Source organism: Barbus barbus (assembly GCF_936440315.1).
Source record: "Barbus barbus genome assembly, chromosome: 38".
Lineage (NCBI taxonomy): Eukaryota > Metazoa > Chordata > Actinopteri > Cypriniformes > Cyprinidae > Barbus > Barbus barbus.
The window spans coordinates 19,069,914-19,088,385 of record NC_136716.1 but is presented as its reverse complement, the minus strand read 5'-3'; the positions used below and the strand labels follow the sequence as shown (position 1 = coordinate 19,088,385).

General features: G+C 35.4%; 1 protein-coding gene across 3 annotated transcripts; it reads right to left on the bottom strand.

Annotated features, from left to right (window-relative positions):
* Positions 1-1,434: 1,434 nt before the first annotated feature.
* On the bottom strand, positions 1,435-18,158 carry rnf157 (ring finger protein 157). 3 transcript variants are annotated; one of them, XM_079398356.1, is made up of 20 exons: positions 17,614-18,158; positions 16,558-16,676; positions 15,618-15,706; positions 15,083-15,229; positions 14,806-14,923; positions 14,569-14,635; positions 14,434-14,477; positions 13,610-13,657; positions 13,391-13,462; positions 13,010-13,169; positions 12,666-12,778; positions 11,630-11,859; positions 11,312-11,420; positions 10,418-10,526; positions 10,147-10,328; positions 8,244-8,309; positions 8,107-8,155; positions 7,294-7,413; positions 4,127-4,161; positions 1,435-3,661 (listed from the first exon to the last, which is right to left on the bottom strand). In XM_079398356.1, the coding sequence occupies exons 1-19, from the start codon at positions 17,699-17,701 to the stop codon at positions 4,127-4,129; spliced, it is 1,965 nt and encodes a 654-aa protein (XP_079254482.1). In that variant the 5' UTR covers positions 17,702-18,158; the 3' UTR covers positions 1,435-3,661. The 3 variants fall into 3 exon arrangements, 2 of the variants coding, with proteins under 2 accessions (XP_079254482.1, XP_079254481.1); XR_013783188.1 differs by lacking the exon at positions 4,127-4,161 and having other exon boundaries at positions 10,152-10,328; XM_079398355.1 differs by lacking the exon at positions 4,127-4,161.
* Between the last annotated feature and the right edge of the window lie 314 nt (positions 18,159-18,472).

The following is an 18,472-nucleotide window of genomic DNA, read 5'->3' as shown; positions in this document are numbered from 1 at the left end:
TATCATGTACTTTTCCAACAAAATAAAAAAAAAAATGTTTACTGAATAGCAAAGAAACTATTCAATAAAACTTTTAATGCCACAAAAATCTTTAGGATCCCAAGAGATTTGTTCATTGTTCCAACTCTAAGTGAGCAAAAATGCATTAATAAATAAATAAATAAATAAATCCCTTAAGTGGTAAAGTATCTTCATTCATAAAATATTTAATTTATTGAATATAATTATTTTTAATGATTTCTTTTTTCCAATTATGCAGCATAATTCAGAAATAACTTAAATTCTAAAGAAGAATTTTGTGTTGTTTAATGTGTTGTGTTGTACCATGGACATCCAAAAAAGAGGTACAAAGATGTGAGACTTTTCAATCTGCAAAAATATAAAATAAATAAATACAATTAATTAAAACAGACTCAGAATAATGTTCCACTTGAACATTTGTCAGCTGTTTGCAGTCATACCATAGAAAGGATGCCGTAGAGGTAAATATCAAAATACACTACGGTGGGGTGTGAATTTTTCATTTTCTCTGGTAAGATTTAAATATACCAGTACATCTTGCTTACTGCACACTTGTTTAGGAAACACTAAATCTGCAAGCAAGGAAACGTGTACTGTTTTAGACATCCAGAACTATGAAATTTTAGCCATGCAAAGAGGGAAGTTATCTTTGGAACAACTGACAATTGTCTGTGCATTAAAAAAAAAAGAACTAAAGCTTTACTCACCTACTAATAAAAGTAGATAGATAGCACAGACAGGAAAATAACTCATATCCCACTCTCAGTGTGAGACCACCTCTGGTTAGCAGATGACTAGCAACTGGTCCCACTCACTGCCTGTGCTTATGTAACAGTACAAGATGAAAATGGATGGGAAATTAGCAATAATATGGGAGAACATCATTCCCCTGAGCACCATAAAACATTTTTGTAGGATACTGAAGGCCATTGTTCCTCACAAATGTGATATTCTGCTGTTATTGATTTGTGTTGATAGAGACAATCTTTTTTTGCACTGAATGGATGAAAATTTGGGTTAATTAAAAAGAAACAGCAATGAAATGCAACATTTTGAAGTAGATTAAAATAGCATTTTCTTGTTAAACATACCACAGTATTTTTTTTTTAATTTACATCTTCGAAAAATAATTTTTACAGTGTAGAGAGAGAGAGGGATACATTTTCATTATTATTATTATTATAAAAAATATATATAAACATACAGAGGATGCCATATAGCGTTAGTCCCTTGTAATAGTTCATCAAATGTTCAATTAATTTGGTTTATTTATTTATTTTTAATTAATGCACATGTTCTTTACAGTGGTCTGTCACATTTTTGGTCATGCTCTTGAACTATAAATTTGAAAAAGAAAGAATAAAAATTGAGTTAAAAACAGAGAGTAAAATACTCCAAACAAATCTTGTTTTTAAGAAAAAGTTTATTGTGTTTTTGACATTTTGTAATCTTCATTCTACAAAAGTGAAGTAATGCAACCCATTCCTCATGTAGGTTTAGTTTAGAGTCACTCCTCCTGGTGCAGAAAGAGGACAGAACAAAAGCAATACAGATAACAAAACTGGAGAAAACCCCTTAAATTTATCCATGCTCTATGCATGTTACTCCACAGATGTTTCTCTCTGCATGTAAATGTGACATTCTGCTGTAAAACATTCAATGCATGGCTAAGTTTATCTGTATTGCCTGCAGACAACAACGTGCTATTATGCTGCTGTATTGCTTGTGACTCAATACTTGTTGCTTACACAGTGTGCAAGCTCAGTGCGGAAGGGCTAGATATATAGTGCAAATGTAAAGGTGGAGGACTTCTATTTTCTGACTGCAACTACCATGCGCTTACCACATGCACCGCATTATCTGCTGTCAAGGGAAAATCTACTAGTGCATGTGTAAATTATACAATCCCATTTGGAGAAATTTCACACCATTCATATACTACAGTAAAGAGCACATTGAACAAACTATTACAATGATAACAAGAGCTAAGCTAACATTAAAAAAAAATAAAAATAAACATTTTACACAAAGGAAAAGCTTTGTTGGTTCTCAAAGTACAATAGACATTTTAAGAGAGTTATAAGAGACTATTTGATTGTACTGTGAATCCTTTTTTCATTCAGATAGTACAGACAAGTGCTAATGAGTCAAAAAAACAAACAAACGAAAAAAAAACTGGCTCAGATGAAGGAATTGTGGGAGTAATCGTAAAAGAATAGATAGTTCACTCAAAACCATTCAATTGCTTTCATTCGTTTTTTTCTTTTGTGGAACACAAAACACAATCAAAGTCAACAGGGTCCAATGTCATTTTGGGAATTTTCATTTTTGGGTGAACTATCCCTTTTAGGGACTGGAAAGAGAACCCACAGATCAGTAGAAGATTTTCATTAAGTAAAATAACCACTAACGTACCACTGGTAAAAACAAAGTGCTAATTTAAACACTATAAATTCGGTTTGGCAGAACTGTGGAGAAACTGAAAGTTGTTGATTGTTTTTCAAGTTAGTGGCACACTTTTTAAAGTCTTTCCTTCATTTTCACTGTATAATGACTGCTGGAGCTAAGTAAACACTTTCAGTTAAGGATCCCTATAGGAAAGTGCAACACTTTTCAAAAGGAATACATAACAAAAATTACTTTTAAAAGGATACCAAAGTACCTGGCATAGCAATCCATATTGGCCCAACAACTCACTTCTGAAGAGCTACTTCAGCTTTCAAGACTTGGGTACAAATTGACTAACTGTAGCATATGCTAGATTGTACCTCAGATGTGAAATGAACATATTTTTTTCAAACAACACACAAAAAGCTTGACAGTAGCTTTATGACATTTAACATTCCATCAACAGTAGCAATCTGAGTTACGACCACAGATGTGGACGTCACGGGCAAGTTTTCCCCAACATTTCCATTTCCTATACAAAATGTTCGAAAATGCTTGGTAGTAAGCAGTTCAGTAGTGTCTCCGTGGCCAGATGTGTAACGCAATTTAGGCAGCTCAGTAGCTTTGTGTCTTTGTAACATGCAGGGCTGTACGTAGAGCTCAAAGTGAGCTGCAGCAAACTGACAAGGGCAGAAACATGAGCAAATTATTGCTCTGAAATTAATATTGTGAAGGACTGATTATTATGAAAAATCTTCTTAGTCTTTTCCATTGTATTCTTTTGAAACATCATTTCCTCGATTTCCAGCTTTTCATCAGGAGCACTTGCTTGAGTCATCCCTTCATTTGTATGCATGAGGGGGTGGAGCGTTGGTGTAAACGTGGTGCTTTACACAAGTGTCAACACCAAAAGAGCGCTAAAAACATGACATCTATCACAATAGAGAAGAGAAACCACACAGTCAATTCGCCCTGGTTTGCGTTTAGGATTTGATCCATGAGTAATTGGTGTGGGCACGAGTTTGGGTGGAGGTGGCATGAAGAAAGAAGCAGATATTCCTCTCAGGACTGAAGTAGGTCTGTGACTGGGTGGATTGAGGATATCACACAGCTAGGGGTCCACGATGAGATTTGTTCTTGGGATTTGCCGCCTCATTGGTGACCCCTTGCTCCTCCAGGTTAATGTTGCTGGTGGACGCATGGTGAGTCAAAGGATCCTGTCCATGACGATAGACGTCAAGGTATAACAGACCTAACAGGACAGAAGAATCCATGTGAGAAGACATAAATGAAATAAAGAAGAGAAATGAGAAGGTATGAATGTAGGGTAAAATAATGATGGGATTCTGGAAACGTGATTTGGAAAAGAAATTAAGAAGAAACTTTTCCCCAAATTGGAGCATCTCTTGGAGATCAATGTTTAAATAACATTCTTCAGGAACAGAATGTTTCTGCTTCAAACTTTGGCTGAAATATCTGTCATGCAAACCAAGACACTTTTATCCATTGTTCTCCAAGATTTTCTATGAACTGAAATGTCCCGCATTGAATATTCACCATGCATACTAAGTAAATGATAAAAAGGCTCTTTTAACCCTCAGAGGTCAAAAGGCAAATCCATAAAGTATCCCACTGATGACAACAGTGAATGGCAAAAAGCTGAAACTTCTTTGTGAATCCATGACCTCTGTGCATTGCTTTTTAACTTGCTCCGTACCTATTTCTCAATTTGAACAGGACACGAGTCCTCATCTGTCCATTCCACAGACATCCAGGAAGATAGAGAAAAAGAGAGATGGGAAATGATGGAAGGAAAAACAGAGACAGAAAAGAGAGAGAACACAGCACATTTACAGCACATCAAGAGAATCAACCAGCCATCCACAGAAAATGAAAGTCAGATTGAGAGAAGAAGGAGAAGCTTGGTGCTTAGAAATAATGAGAGAAGATGATAGGCTCATTTTGAAGAAAAAACAGCACTTTCACTGGAAACTATTATCTTTAATGAGCAGGATGTTCAATTTTGAAGTGTCAATTGCAATTTGTGATTTTCATTTTTCTCTAAAAGCAAATGGGCACATTACACTGTAAAAAAAAAAAAAAAGAGTTGAGCCAACTTAAAATTTTAAGGCAGCCAGCTTCAGCAGATTTTTACAGATGTTCTAAGCGTCCATGCATTATTATAATTTTTCTGTCTTGTTTTCTCGTGATCACGACTTAATTTTCTCGTGATCTCGACATAACGAAAGTTGTTTTCTTGTGATCACGACTTAATTTTCTTGTGATCTCGACATAACGAAAGTTGTTTTGACGTTATCACGACTTAATTTTCTCGTGATCTCGACATAACGAAAGTTGTTTTGACGTTATCACGACTTAATTTTCTCGTGATCTCGACATAACGAAAGTTGTTTTGTGGTTATCTGGACATAACGAAAGTTGTTGATCTCAACGTAAAAACCGTTTTCTCACAACGTAATTGTAGCTATCGTGAGAAAATCAGGGTCGCTATATTGTCTTCGACGATAAAGTTGCAGACCCGACAGACTCCTTCTCAAGTGTTGAATACTTATGTGTAAGTCGTCAATCACTGACAGACACAGAGCTCAAATGTCCGAGTATGAATATGCATGAAAAGTATTCTATCATGGATCAATGTAGTCGGTCACACACACAACACCTTCAATATTTGGGATGGTACTTATACCATATTTTTATTTTTATTATTTCAGTTTGATTGAGTCCCTGATCAAAGCAAAAGTGAATACGATCATCCATGATGCTGCGATGATGCTGCTTCTATAGCATTTTCTCATGCCGAATACACAGAGAAAATTAAGTCGTGATCACGAGAAAACAAGACAGAAAAATTATAATAATGCATGGCCGCTTAGAACTTCCGTAAAAATCTGCTGAAGCTGGCTGCCTTAAAATTTTAAGTTGGCTCAACTCTTTTTTTTTTTTTTTTTACAGTGTACTTATAGTGACCACAAACAGTATATGGACACTTTAGTAGCACTTAAAATGTATGAATATCATTGCATTGCATAATATGTGACCCTGGACCATAAAACCAGTCGCTGGGGTATATTTGTAAAAATACATTGTATGGGTCAAAATTATTGATATTTCTATTATGCCAAAAATCATTAGGACATTAAGTAAAGATCATGTTCCATGAAGATATTTTGTAAATTTACTAATGTAAATATATTAAAACTTAATTTTTGATTAGTAATATGCATTTCTACGAACTTCATTTGATCAACTTTAAAGGCGATTTTCTCAGTATTTTGATGTATTTGCACCCTCAGATTCCAGATTTTCAAATAGTTGTATCTCAGCCAAATATTGTAATATCCTAACAAACCATACATCAATGGAAAGCTTATATATTCAGCTTTCAGAAGATTGATAAATGTCAATTTCGAAAAATTTACCCTTATGACTGGTTTTGTGGTCCAGGGTTAGGGTTAGGGTTATCACAAATAACAAACCACATGGCATACTTTTCAAGCAAAACATTTCACAAAACTTCACGGTTTCTAAACTTACATTCAAGATAAGTAAATTTATATATTATATTATTATAAATAAGTTTAAGAGGCAGATTTACTATCAGCTTGCGTCAGCGCCCTCATTTGGTGTTAAAAACTACTGTCAGAATTTTTTTTTTTAAATCACGCAGTGGGAAATTAGCACTGAAAAGGCATGGACACAAATTTTTGCATATTGAATATACATTTGTAAGGAGTTTCCTTTACAATCTGTACATTTATGGGAGGAGAGTAGGCTATTTAAATGAATCACGCAATGCAATTTACTAAGATTTGCGCTCGTCAATTCACTGGTATTTGCGGCATTATTTAACGCCCCAAAAAACATGCCTTAAGGCAGGCGGTAATTTGAGCTACTCTTGGTAGATAGCGCTAGTCATTATGGAAATGAGGTGTTGCGTCTGTGTTCTTTAATGTGCAACTAGTCAGTAAATCACCAGCAGGATTTTCCCCTCCCATTGACACTTTCATGGAACTGGGCTGTAACGCTCATTTGCCCTGTTTAGTAAATCTGGCCCTAAATTTACTGAATTTGACCTTTCATTTGCAAGACATAAGATTAAATCACAATTATTTTATTCTATTGAAAAAAAAATAAATAAAAGAGTAAATATTTCCCAGATAACATTTCACCCACATTAATAATTTTATGCACAATAATAGGTCCTTATGCACAAAACTTTAAAGGGGGATCATTATATCTATGGTCTGTGCTATCACTCCTGATCTAATGATATGAAATTTTGACACTTTTAAGAGTAGCTTATGTGCCCAAATTCTTTTTGAGCCAATTGGATATTTTGGACTGTGTTGTAATCACGAGAAATAAAAATATGACTATGATGATGATGAATCATATTTTACTGTCTGTCATGTGAAAAGCTTCATTTGTGTCCTTCCAGAGAGAATGCTTTCTCTGGATGACAGTAACCAAGAGTTGGAGATTAATAGAATATGCTGGCAAAAAAGGGAAGATGAGCTGAAAAATGAAGGGATGAACATAGAAATGAAGGGAGACGCAAAGCTACTTTGAGCTGGCAGACACTGAACATGAACTTAGCATGACCCAGAGAGATAGAAACAAGTCATACATGATATAAACTCACACATACACATGAACACACACAAAAGAGGGGGGTTAAAGGGCATGGCCATTGTACCAATTAACACTACACAAAATTACAGCAGTGTCAAAGTAAGGACGTGCATGAGCAGTCAAAGCCAATAGTGTTTTAGAGCCAGTTGCTGTTTTAAATGGGACACCTTGAAACCGCCTCACAGAAACCCTTCCAATCAGAAAGTCCATGTTCGAGAGGTTGCCACTCACCAGCGAATCGGCCGTCAGGAGGCTGCTCATTGTCCAGGCCTGTCATACAGTGGGTGTCAGACTGCCCCTGATTGTTATTGTCAAACTCTGGACAAGGCACCTCGCTCCTCCTGCGCCCACCTGCAAGCGAGGTCAGAGGTCAAACAAGAGCAGCCGAGGCAGGGCAGAGCAGCCGAGTGGAATACAGCAGTGAGGGGTCAGAGCGATGGGGCGCAGGATGCTACTCGGCAGCCATTTAGTGATGACTGCGGTTGATGGATGCACACATACTCATGTGAAAGCGAGCAGATGCGATCGGCGCGTGCACGAGAACACAACTGACAAACACTTGGACAATTATTTCCTCACATTAATAAGCATACGAAACATTAAATAAGAAACAGATGAAAAATGTCTATGCAAAATGGCAGTTAGTTACAATACAAAGAAAATAAAAGCAAACCCTTAATTAATTGCCCTCAATTTTGTTTTTGCCCAAAAGAATATATAGCATTAATACCAATGCACACTTGTTATAATAAATAATAAAATAATAGGTAGAAAGCTGGATACTCATTACAATTTAGATGCCAAATGTGCTTGTATGTGGGCTGATTAAAACATGAAAATCGAACTCATGTGAGTCAGGTGATATTTATATTTGTAGTGAGCGACCTTTGGCCCACCTGCAAACACAAGTTATTCATCAAGCAGGTGTGTAGGCAGATTTAGAAGCTCTTATAGATGAAGTACCACCTACATTGCAGTGTTTTTCTCCTTAATCTAGTGTACAGTGTCGTGATAAGCACAGCCAATAGCTGAGGTTACAATTACCATGTTCTTTGGTGGGAGATGCACAATCTTCCTCAGTCACATCATTTCCCTAAGAAAGAAAACACAAATCTGAGTAAATAGTAAGTAAAAGAATAAAATAGCTGGTTTAAGATGCTTGGCTGTTTGAATGATTTAACCTCTGAATCCTGTTCTTCAAGAATGGCAGCCACATAGTTATGCCCTTTTGCCTCGTTGGGGATTTCCTGCGGACACATGTGAATATGTTCTCTGTAAGACACAATATATGATTTGCAGGAATAGTTCTTGGCATAAACTTATCAGTGTTCATGCAATGGTGATAGTTATAGCGTATAGCAAGTTTTGGTTACAGTGATCAATGAAACTTTCCGATGACTTTTCCTATTTTTTTTAAACCATTTAATAGAGATTGCATTTATAAAGAGTATTTTCTTAGCCAATGAAACAGGCAAGGCAAATGTATTTATATAGCAAATTTTGTACAAAATATTTTATATAAAAATGATTTTTTTAAAGAAATAATCATAAAACCCAAGTGAAAAATATATATACTAAAATGTATTTGAAATACATTTGTTCCAAGTATACTACATATACAATACATTTACATTAGTGTTGGGCAGCGATTAATCGCATTCAAAATAAAAGCTTTTGTGTACATAATATATGTGTGTGTACTGTGTTTATTTATTATGTATATATAAATACATACACATGCATGTATATATATAAGAACAATATGTTATGCTTATATAGTAAATTAATGAATGAATGAATGATTGATGCATTTATATAGCGCCTTATTGTGTATTGCTGTACACCCAAAGCACTTTACAATCATGTGTGGGGGTCTCTCCTCAACCACCACCAGTGTGCAGCATCCACTTGGATGATGCGACGACAGCCACAGCACAACGGCGCCAGTGCGTTCACCACACACCAGCTACAGGTGGAGAGGAGAGAAAGTCATAGAGCCAATCAAGTGGATGGGGATTATTAGGAGGCCATGATTGACAAGGGCCAGAAGAGGGAATTTGGCCAGGACACCGGGGTTACACCCCTACTCTTTACGAGAAGTGCCATGGGATTTTTAATGACCACAGAGAGTCAGGACCTCGGTTTAACGTCTCATCCGAAAGACAGTATTAAATGTATATAAATGTATTTATATATAATATAAATTATAAATGTAAATATGTAAATATTTTCTAATTATATACTGTATATGTGTGTCTTTAAATATACATAATAAATATAAATATAAACAGTACACACACATATATTATGTACACAAAAACCTTTATTTTGGATGTGATTAATCGTTGCCCAGCACTAATTTACATATTTATGTACTTAATACAAATTCCCTGCAATTGTACTTTTAGTATACTAACTTAAAGTCTGCTAAATTGGAACAAATTAATTCACTTTAATTGTGCGGATGTAATGAAGTCCAACTAATGATATACTGAAGTATATTTGATTGTCCTAAATTGGAACTATTGCAAGTATACTTTAGATACATTTTAAATATCTAGCTTTTAAAGATTGATATAATTCAAAGATCATACAATCCTCATTAATAGTGACATTAAAACACATTGCAGGCTTAATATTAAGAAATGTGCATTAGTATTCCAAATAAAAGTATTTATAATTTCTTTAATAATTTAAACTTTTTTCTCAGTTAGTCTCAAGTGATATGTCAGTAAATATGTTAATAGATTTGAACTATACTTAGTATGAAATAACTGAATTTTAAATATATTACTTTTTTTACTAGAGAAAATGCATCAGAAATAGTTTCAGCAAGTTCGGCATAACTGTTATGTCTTTATTGTGGATTTTTTTTTTTTCCAATTGTGAGTGCAACACTCTCTCTAAAAACATACATTTAAATTTATTTCTTTAAAAGTTTTCATTGAAAAAAAAAAAACCCAACACAAATATTAACCACTACCAACATTGTTTGATTATTAGGTGGTAAAAACTATAATATCAGCATAAACTAAAGCATCTGTCCACAAATTGTCCTGCTTCTAGGCCTTTTAACTGTCTTACCTCACCCTCATGTTGGGAAGGTGCTCGGCTCTCTGCTGGGGTCTCAGCTGCCTCCTCTCCCTCTGCACCAGCCATGTAGGATCCGGACATTGAAGAGAGTGTGTCGGTGCTAATCTGAGAGTGCTGGCTATGAGAGGACGCCATCGACATCACAGACTGGGCCAGGCTGCTGCTTACTGGATCTGATCAGGACAGGAAGTGAACAGGAAGACAAACAAATGTAAATTAGCTCTGGTGTGTGTTTCAGTGAGATTTAGCTGTAATGCTGTACCCTCTGGGGAGGTGATTGTGGAGGACAGAGGGGTCCCGTTGCAGGAGGACTGATCTATGGCCCCTGAGGATGACAGAGTGATGTTGTCACTTTCAGGAGTCACTCCAGACTGCAGTAAAATACACAATACAACAATGATGATCAGACTGATGTTTATTATCTATCATCATCACTAGTGGACATTGTATAGTAAATACTTAAAAGTAAATGTTATTTCTAAAATTCTGTGAGTATTCTATAGTCTTTCATACCATACTGGTTCATATATTTAGCTGAAATATATACACTGCCATTCAAACGTTTGGGGTTAGTAAGATTTGCTTTTTTAGAAGAAATTAATACTTTCATTTAACAAAGACAAATTAAATTGATCAAAAGTGACAGTAAAGACGATTATTTTTATTTATTTATTTCTATTTCAAAAATTTTCTTTGAAGAATTAAATTGATCAAATGTGACAGTGAATAAATGCTGTTCTTTTGAACTCTCTGCTCAAAGAATCTTAAAAAATGCATCATGATTTCCACAAAAATATTAAGCAGCACAATTGTTTTCAACATTCATAATAAGAAATTTTCTTGAGCACCAAATCAGCATATTAGAATGATTTCTGGAAGATCATGTGACACTGAAGACCGGAGTAATGGCTGGTAAAAATTCATCTTTGCCATCACAGGAGTAAATTACATTTTAAAATATATTAAAATAGATTTCTTATTTAATAATATTTCATAGTTTTAGTGTTTTATTTATATAAATGCAGATTTTTTAAAAACATTCAAAAACTCTTACTGACCCCAGAATTTAGACTGGAAAAATGACAACAAATGCAAATACATGAAAAATGCATAAAATATTATGCATAAAAATATATAAATACTATAATGCTTGCACCTCTTGCTGTTCTACATGCAGTTTTCTCCTGCACGTTTGCACTTCAGACTCACTGCATGACTTCTCATCCTCCTCCTCAGGCAGCACTGAAGAATTCTGGGAGAGGGATCTAGAGAGTTCCCAGAATACATGATTAGCAACGACTCATTTATCTGCCTGTTTCATAAGCCCATAATTTAACCTTCAAGAAAAGCTGTAAAGTGACAGGAAAGTGTTTTAGTAACACCCAGAAAATGTTCTGTAGGCATTAAACAACAGGTTTTTTACAGTAATACCGAAATACTACACCATTTAATCCTTCAGTTAGGGTTCACTCACTTAGAGCCACTCTTCTTGTGTTTCACATTCTGGCTGACAGAGTGTTCTAGTGGAGAGAGGGAGCGCGTGGGCGTGTGGTGGCTATCACTGCCATATGTGGGCACAGATCCAGAAACATGGCCCCTGGTGAGGCCCTGAAGTGGAGGAGCAGAAGGCGACGGGTTCAGGGGCCCATTCAAGGCCTCCAACAGGGACACAGCTTCATAGCCTGGTGGGATGTGCTCTGATGCCTGTAGTAAACATACATGTGAACAACAGTACAGTATAACTTTTTGTATGAATGGGTGCATACAGATGGTTTGTATGTTTTTGCATTAAACTGTGCACCTAACTTGTATCAGAGAGTGTCCAACTGCTTAAACCATTAACCCTAATGCATCATGTTTAATATGCAAAGGCCTCTGATTTATCAACATGATCAAAACTTTGCTGAAACAACTGTTGTACACTTATTGAACTGAAGCAACTTAAGTTTAAAAAAAATTCAGTTAAAATATGAAAATCAAATATGATAGACCAGGCTTTTGAGAAACATTTTTTGTATATCATCACTGTCTTGCATCGCATTATGATTTCCCCCCACAATAAAAACTACAGAGCTTTGATCATAAAAACTAAGCATTTGAATACCATCTTACTAAGACATTACTGAGAGATCTAGAGGGACTAATGATATTTGTTTGCATTTTATGTAAGTAACCTTCTATGCTGTTATAATGATCTCACTGATTTACATTACAGTCAGAATTTCATCTTTTTGGCCATATAAATATCAGCAACTGTACCAAATTGCATGCTTTTGCAAGTTTGTGTCTCTTCATAGATGATCTTTTCTTCTCAAATATGATATTTTTTAGATTTTGTCTGAAGGTTCAACAAAACTGTTCTATTTAATCAAATCTGATTTTGCTCCTAACAAAGATTTGTGTATCACAGCCAACCAAACTCAGGAAAGTATTTATATTATTTAGCTTTAAATATATTTGTTCTGTACAAGGCTCTGTATGAACATTTTAAAACAAACATAGTGTGTTACCGAGTGCTCCTCTGAATCTGAAGTCTGTGAGGTGATGACAGGGTTGAATCCAGTAGGTGTGAGTGGGCTCAGTTTTTTCCTCATCGCTCGAATTTGAAGGAGGGCACGAAATGCTATAGGAATTAAGGAGAAATTTGAAATGAGTCAAATATTTTATCTGAAACAATATAAAAAAAAATAGCCTCAACTAGTATGTTCAATGTTTAAAATACCCGCCACAACATTTATGTATGAGACACTATATAGATACAAATATAATCTAAGCAAAATTAAATTTTCATAAATATAATAATGCCAATAATAGAGTCCTGTTTAATGAGTTCAGTACAGGGGTTGGTGCTTACGCAGTCGACAGATGGGGCAACAGTTGGCCTGGTAACGCAGAGTGTCTGCGCAGGCATTGCACAGGCACAGGTGTCTGCAGGGCAGGATAAGCGTGTCCCGCACGTCTGACAAACACACCACACATTCAGCGCTGTTGTCACTAATCTCATCTTCTGCCACCTGTAAACACGAGTGTGTCATCTTTCATATATTGACAATAATTAATGAATGAAAGCTTAGAAGTAACAGATGTTGTCCTTCTAAATTGATATGGAGAGAGTAGTGACAACTATATCACAGTAAAGACTAAAGTCTATTAAACAATTTTACTATATTAATCATTTTGGTAATTTAAATCATTCTACAGTCTTTGAATTTGATTCAGTCTGATTATGATTTACCTTTGATTCTTGACTGTTGTATTTATTCTCTATACCGTAGATCTCCTGCAGCAGGTAACTGACACCATCCACCTAAGAGAAAATCACGATAAGATTAAGAGGTTTACTGAAAATTTGACACTTAGAAAAATCTAAGATTTTTATATTACAAAAATCATTTAATATCAGTTGACCTTCTTATAAGATATAAGATTACATAAATAGTAAGAGGGCCCTTACCACTTGTTTCTGTTTCAGAGGTTTTACAAAGTAACTTCCATCCATATGCTAGGAGAAAACAGCAACATAATCACTAATCATCACAATGAATTTATTTTTGTTAGATAAACTAAACTGGTTTTAATTATGCCTATAATATTATTTTACACCAACAAATATAATGTTAGTGCTAGATCAGGTAGAAATAGTACAACCTCACATTTTTACACTTAGTCTAGTCCTTATTTGTATACTAATTTGCAAATGTCACTGTATGAATGGAAAGATTTACAAAGACCTTCTTTTATAAATATGCAATACTGTTTAAAAGTTTGGGGTCAGTATAATTTTTTTAAAGAATGTAATACTTTTCTTCAGCATGGACATATTAAACATGTTAAATACTTTCACATTGTTACAAAAAATTACTCAAAGTTACTCCAGGGAAAAAAAAATGATCATGGTTTCCACAAAATGGCTGCTGAAACATCAGCTTTGGCAACACAGGAAACAGAAAACGGTTATGGGCAGTCGTGGCCTAATGGATAGAGAGTTGGATTTGTAACCTGAAAGTCGTGGGTTTGAGTCTCCCTGGGCTGTATGTTCACTACTGTGTGTACACTTGGATGGGTTAAATGCAGAGCATTTACTTCTGGCTATACTTGGCCACACGTCACTTCCCTTATTTTAAATTGTTATAAAGTTTCACAAAATCAGTCACAATTTTACTGTATTTTTGAGATTTTAGAGATTTCTTTCCATAACAATATCAAAAATCTAACCAACCCCAAACTTTTTAACATTAAAATACAAAACATTGAATTTTTTTACACAAAAAAGCATACCTTCTCAAAGGTTGCAAGAAGAACATGAGAGTGTCCCAAGTGTTCTGAACAGCAAAAACATGGAAAATTTATATTTATTTCCAGATATATATTTCTACATATATATTATAAAATTTCCAATTACATAAAACTCACCATCTCCCTCATCTACTACTGCCTGTACAACCATGGGGTAGATGTCTTTATCCATGTCAAACAAAAGCTGTGTAACAATAAACCACATTACCAGGTTTACCCAAAGTGCTCTAAGGACATGCATTATGAATTGCTCAATAATTTAATTAACGAGACAGATTAATTCAGTCTGACCTATTTTAACCTCTCTCTAAAAACGGCAAAAACACAAAAGGTCACAGCTAGCAGATGTGTTACCTCCTCATCTGCCCACTCTGATAAGTTGACGTAATGAGAGGGCAAACAGAAGTGTTGGCAGACACCGCGTTTGAAATGCACTGTCTCTGACTGCAGAGAGCTGTCCTGCGGCAAGTATCTGTCAACAACACACAATGAACAGAGCAATATAACCCAAGCTTTGATGTCATTTCCCAACTTGCTGCTCTCTGATCAACCGGTAAAGGCTGAGTTTGAAGTGTGTTATTAATAAATAAAGAAAAAGGAATACTCAAAGTGTGTCTAATGCTCAACTTACATTGGCACACCATTGTGAAACTCTTCAATGGCTTGGTAGTATATAGTGATGGCAACTTGTGTGTCGGCATCAAAGGTAAACTCAATATTATAGCAGCTGTGGCTTTTCCCAACTTCCTGTCCAGGAAGCTTCATGTCTTCACTACATCTGCAGACAAAATTACAAACTTTACTAAGATTTCAGCAAAAAAAATATTAATGCACAGAGAGAAAAATTATCTATTTAATAAATGCTTCATCAAAGAGAGAGAGAAATTTACCTTTAGTTGAAATATGCATTTAAAATTGACATTTTTCTCATATGGAAAAACTACAAAGATTTTCATCTAATCAGATGCTCTATAAAATAAGATACAAAATACAAGTAACAACTAAATGTAACTAAAGCCTTCAAGCTATTTAAAAAAGAGACAACCTCTTCAACATGTTCCACAAAATGTTCTGTTTTATCAAATATGTCAAAACAGGAACTCATCACATGATTTCATTAAGAGCTCTGTCAGGTATAGTAAAGATATTAGCCATGAAAATCTCACCGGACAAGTCGCAGAGTGTCTTTACGGATGTTGATGAGACTGCGGAGGGTCTTGACCGGCTCATGTGGAGGGGGAGCATTATACGGGAACTACAAATAACAAGAGTCAAGAGTGAGGGTAGCTCACATATCTGATACCCACATATGATCTTTTACAAAACTGAAAATAATCAGGAAACAAAGCCACATTAAAAGGAAGTTGATGTACACTGATCTCCTAACAAGCTGTTGTGCTGATTCATGCATGTGTGTGTGTGTGTCTGTTTGCCCTGGGAAAATGCAATGCACAGGCATTCCCACGTGCCAGAGAGGCTTCAAGAGTGTGTTCGCGTGTGGGTCAACACTGGGTGAGTGTGTCGCCTCCCCTTCCCCCCTCCATGGAGTTCAGACTGAATGTGGCTCTCTGTATTGCTTGCGGTAAGCCATCGCTTAAATCCACAGCATCACTAGGCTGTCTGTTGAGAGACGGGGCTAGCAGCTAATCCATACAGTGTAAATAAAAGACCCACCACATACAGAAGTACAAATATGAGTCAGAATTATGAGTAAAATATCTATATAGAAGACTTTTTAAACATAGATTAATAAATCATATTCAAATGTAAATATTTATATGTATATTGTAAATGCATGAAACTGTATTAATTCTTCTCCCACTTCTTAAGAAGATATTTATTTTAAAATTTCTTTAAATATGTTAATATTATAAAATAACACAAATTACACATATGCAAATCCTTATGAGAATCCCAATTTTTTTTTTTTTGATTAATATGTATTTAAATAAAATGAGTCATGACTCATATTGTTGATCATTTCTGGAAATGAGATCACACAAGATAAAATCAATGAACAGAGCAAAATCAGTGTTTCACGACCTTCTATAAACATCAGCCAAAATGGCTGCATCTATGTTACAAGGAAATGAAATCCAGTCTTACCACTACTGGTCTGTTGCCGAGGAAGTTGAGGTCAGTGTTTTCACCAAAGAGGTAGCCTTCGGGATGAGTTGAATCAAACTTCTCTCCTCCCATAATGAAATGGCTAGCAAAATAACTCCCTGCACAACATTGAACAGATTAAATGTTATAGATATTGAAAAATTCAAAATGAACTGGTTTTAAGTTAAAAAAAAAATTATTTCAGTGATGTTTGGGCACAAGACAAGTAAAAGGTTTCAAAATGAAGATGAAGACAGATATAGCAGACTGGAGAACAAATAGATTAAAGAAAGACAAGCTCAAGGGCAGACAGAGGATAGCAACCACCATGGGAAGATACAAGGGTAGATAGATGAACAAGCTTGAAACTGGAGCAGGAGGTAGCAAGAATCAGGCACAAGTCCCAAGCTGCACATATAGAGAGTATCTGGTGACTTGTGGTTAACACACTGACATTCATCTTTTCATCTGCATGTCTTCTCAAATTTCCAAAGATTTGTAAAACAAACACAGTAAGATACTGTTATCTAAAAATTAACATAGTAAATTAATATAATAAGCTAGCAAAATCCATATAGACAATAAATTCCATTAACATACAGTGGACACTCTTATTTTAGATCAGTTTAATGCGGAGTACATAATCATCTAAGATGTTTGCTCTGATTATGCTGTATTTCGTTAGACTGTAGACACAGCACCACTGAAATGATGAGCCCCATATCAATATATAGACAAGCATCTATGGGCCTCCTCTGCCTTTCAGAGACAGACTTGCTGACCAAGAAACAGTGGGTGGTGGCTCAGGCCCTCTGGAGTTCAAATGAACAGAAGGACCCTCTCAATTTCAAGAAGAAGCAAGAAAAATATTTAACTAAATTGAACAAGCCAATTGTACTGTAAATGTACAATTGTTTTTAAAAAATTATAAAAGATTATACATATTTATCTATATTTGTTAATATAATATAAAAGGAACAAGAACACAATTTTATTATAATAAAAATACAATACATTAATATAATATATAATATTTAAAATATACAATGTTCTTACCGGATTTGGGTGGGTATCTGTAAACAGAACTGGATGGTAAATCGACCTCCTCCACTCCTGCATTCTGACGGCTTGTCAAAGCTCCCATTTCCAATAGCTAACAATTGAAATATCGCTGAATGATTGCAATGCTACAACTACTGCTGCGTCTTCTTTAGTCCGAACATCTCCTTCTTCACGCAAAAGGCCGTTTTTTGCTCTTCGCTTTTATATTTTTGGCCATGCACAGGATTAGTTGGTGCTCTTAATGCCCTGTAAGCTCCGCACAGAGTCCCTCGTTGTTTTGTCTGCAGACACAAGCTGCTTTTTGCGTCCTGACTCCTGCAGACTGTAGTCCTATTATAAGGCTGTCTCTGCCTCTGTGGTCGGCATCCTTGGCTCAGCTGCAAAGCAGAGTGAGGTGCTCTTTATATGGCACAGTTTATCATCCTCTGTTCTCCGAGCGCTTGAGAGATGGGATGCAGATGCGTGTCGGTGATGTAGAAACAGAATAACGGGTAGAGCTGCAGTGGATATTAACCATAGTCTATAAATGGGCGGGGCTTAGAGACCCGGATGTTGCCTCTTATTGATATATAATTATATGCATTTAAAAAAACATCAGGAGAAGTGCTCTTTCACAGGAACCTATAGCCAGTGTTGGAAATGTTACTTTGGAAATGAAATGGGTTAAAGATTACAATTTACCCTATCTAAAATGAAATAATTATTTCAGTTACTTTAATAAAATAATGTAGCATAATAACTAATTACATTTGAATGCATACTGATGTTTTCAACTGTTAAACATTTTTAAACATGTAAACTTACAGTAGTGCTCAAAACTGATTAGCCTACTGTCATTAAGATTATAATAATT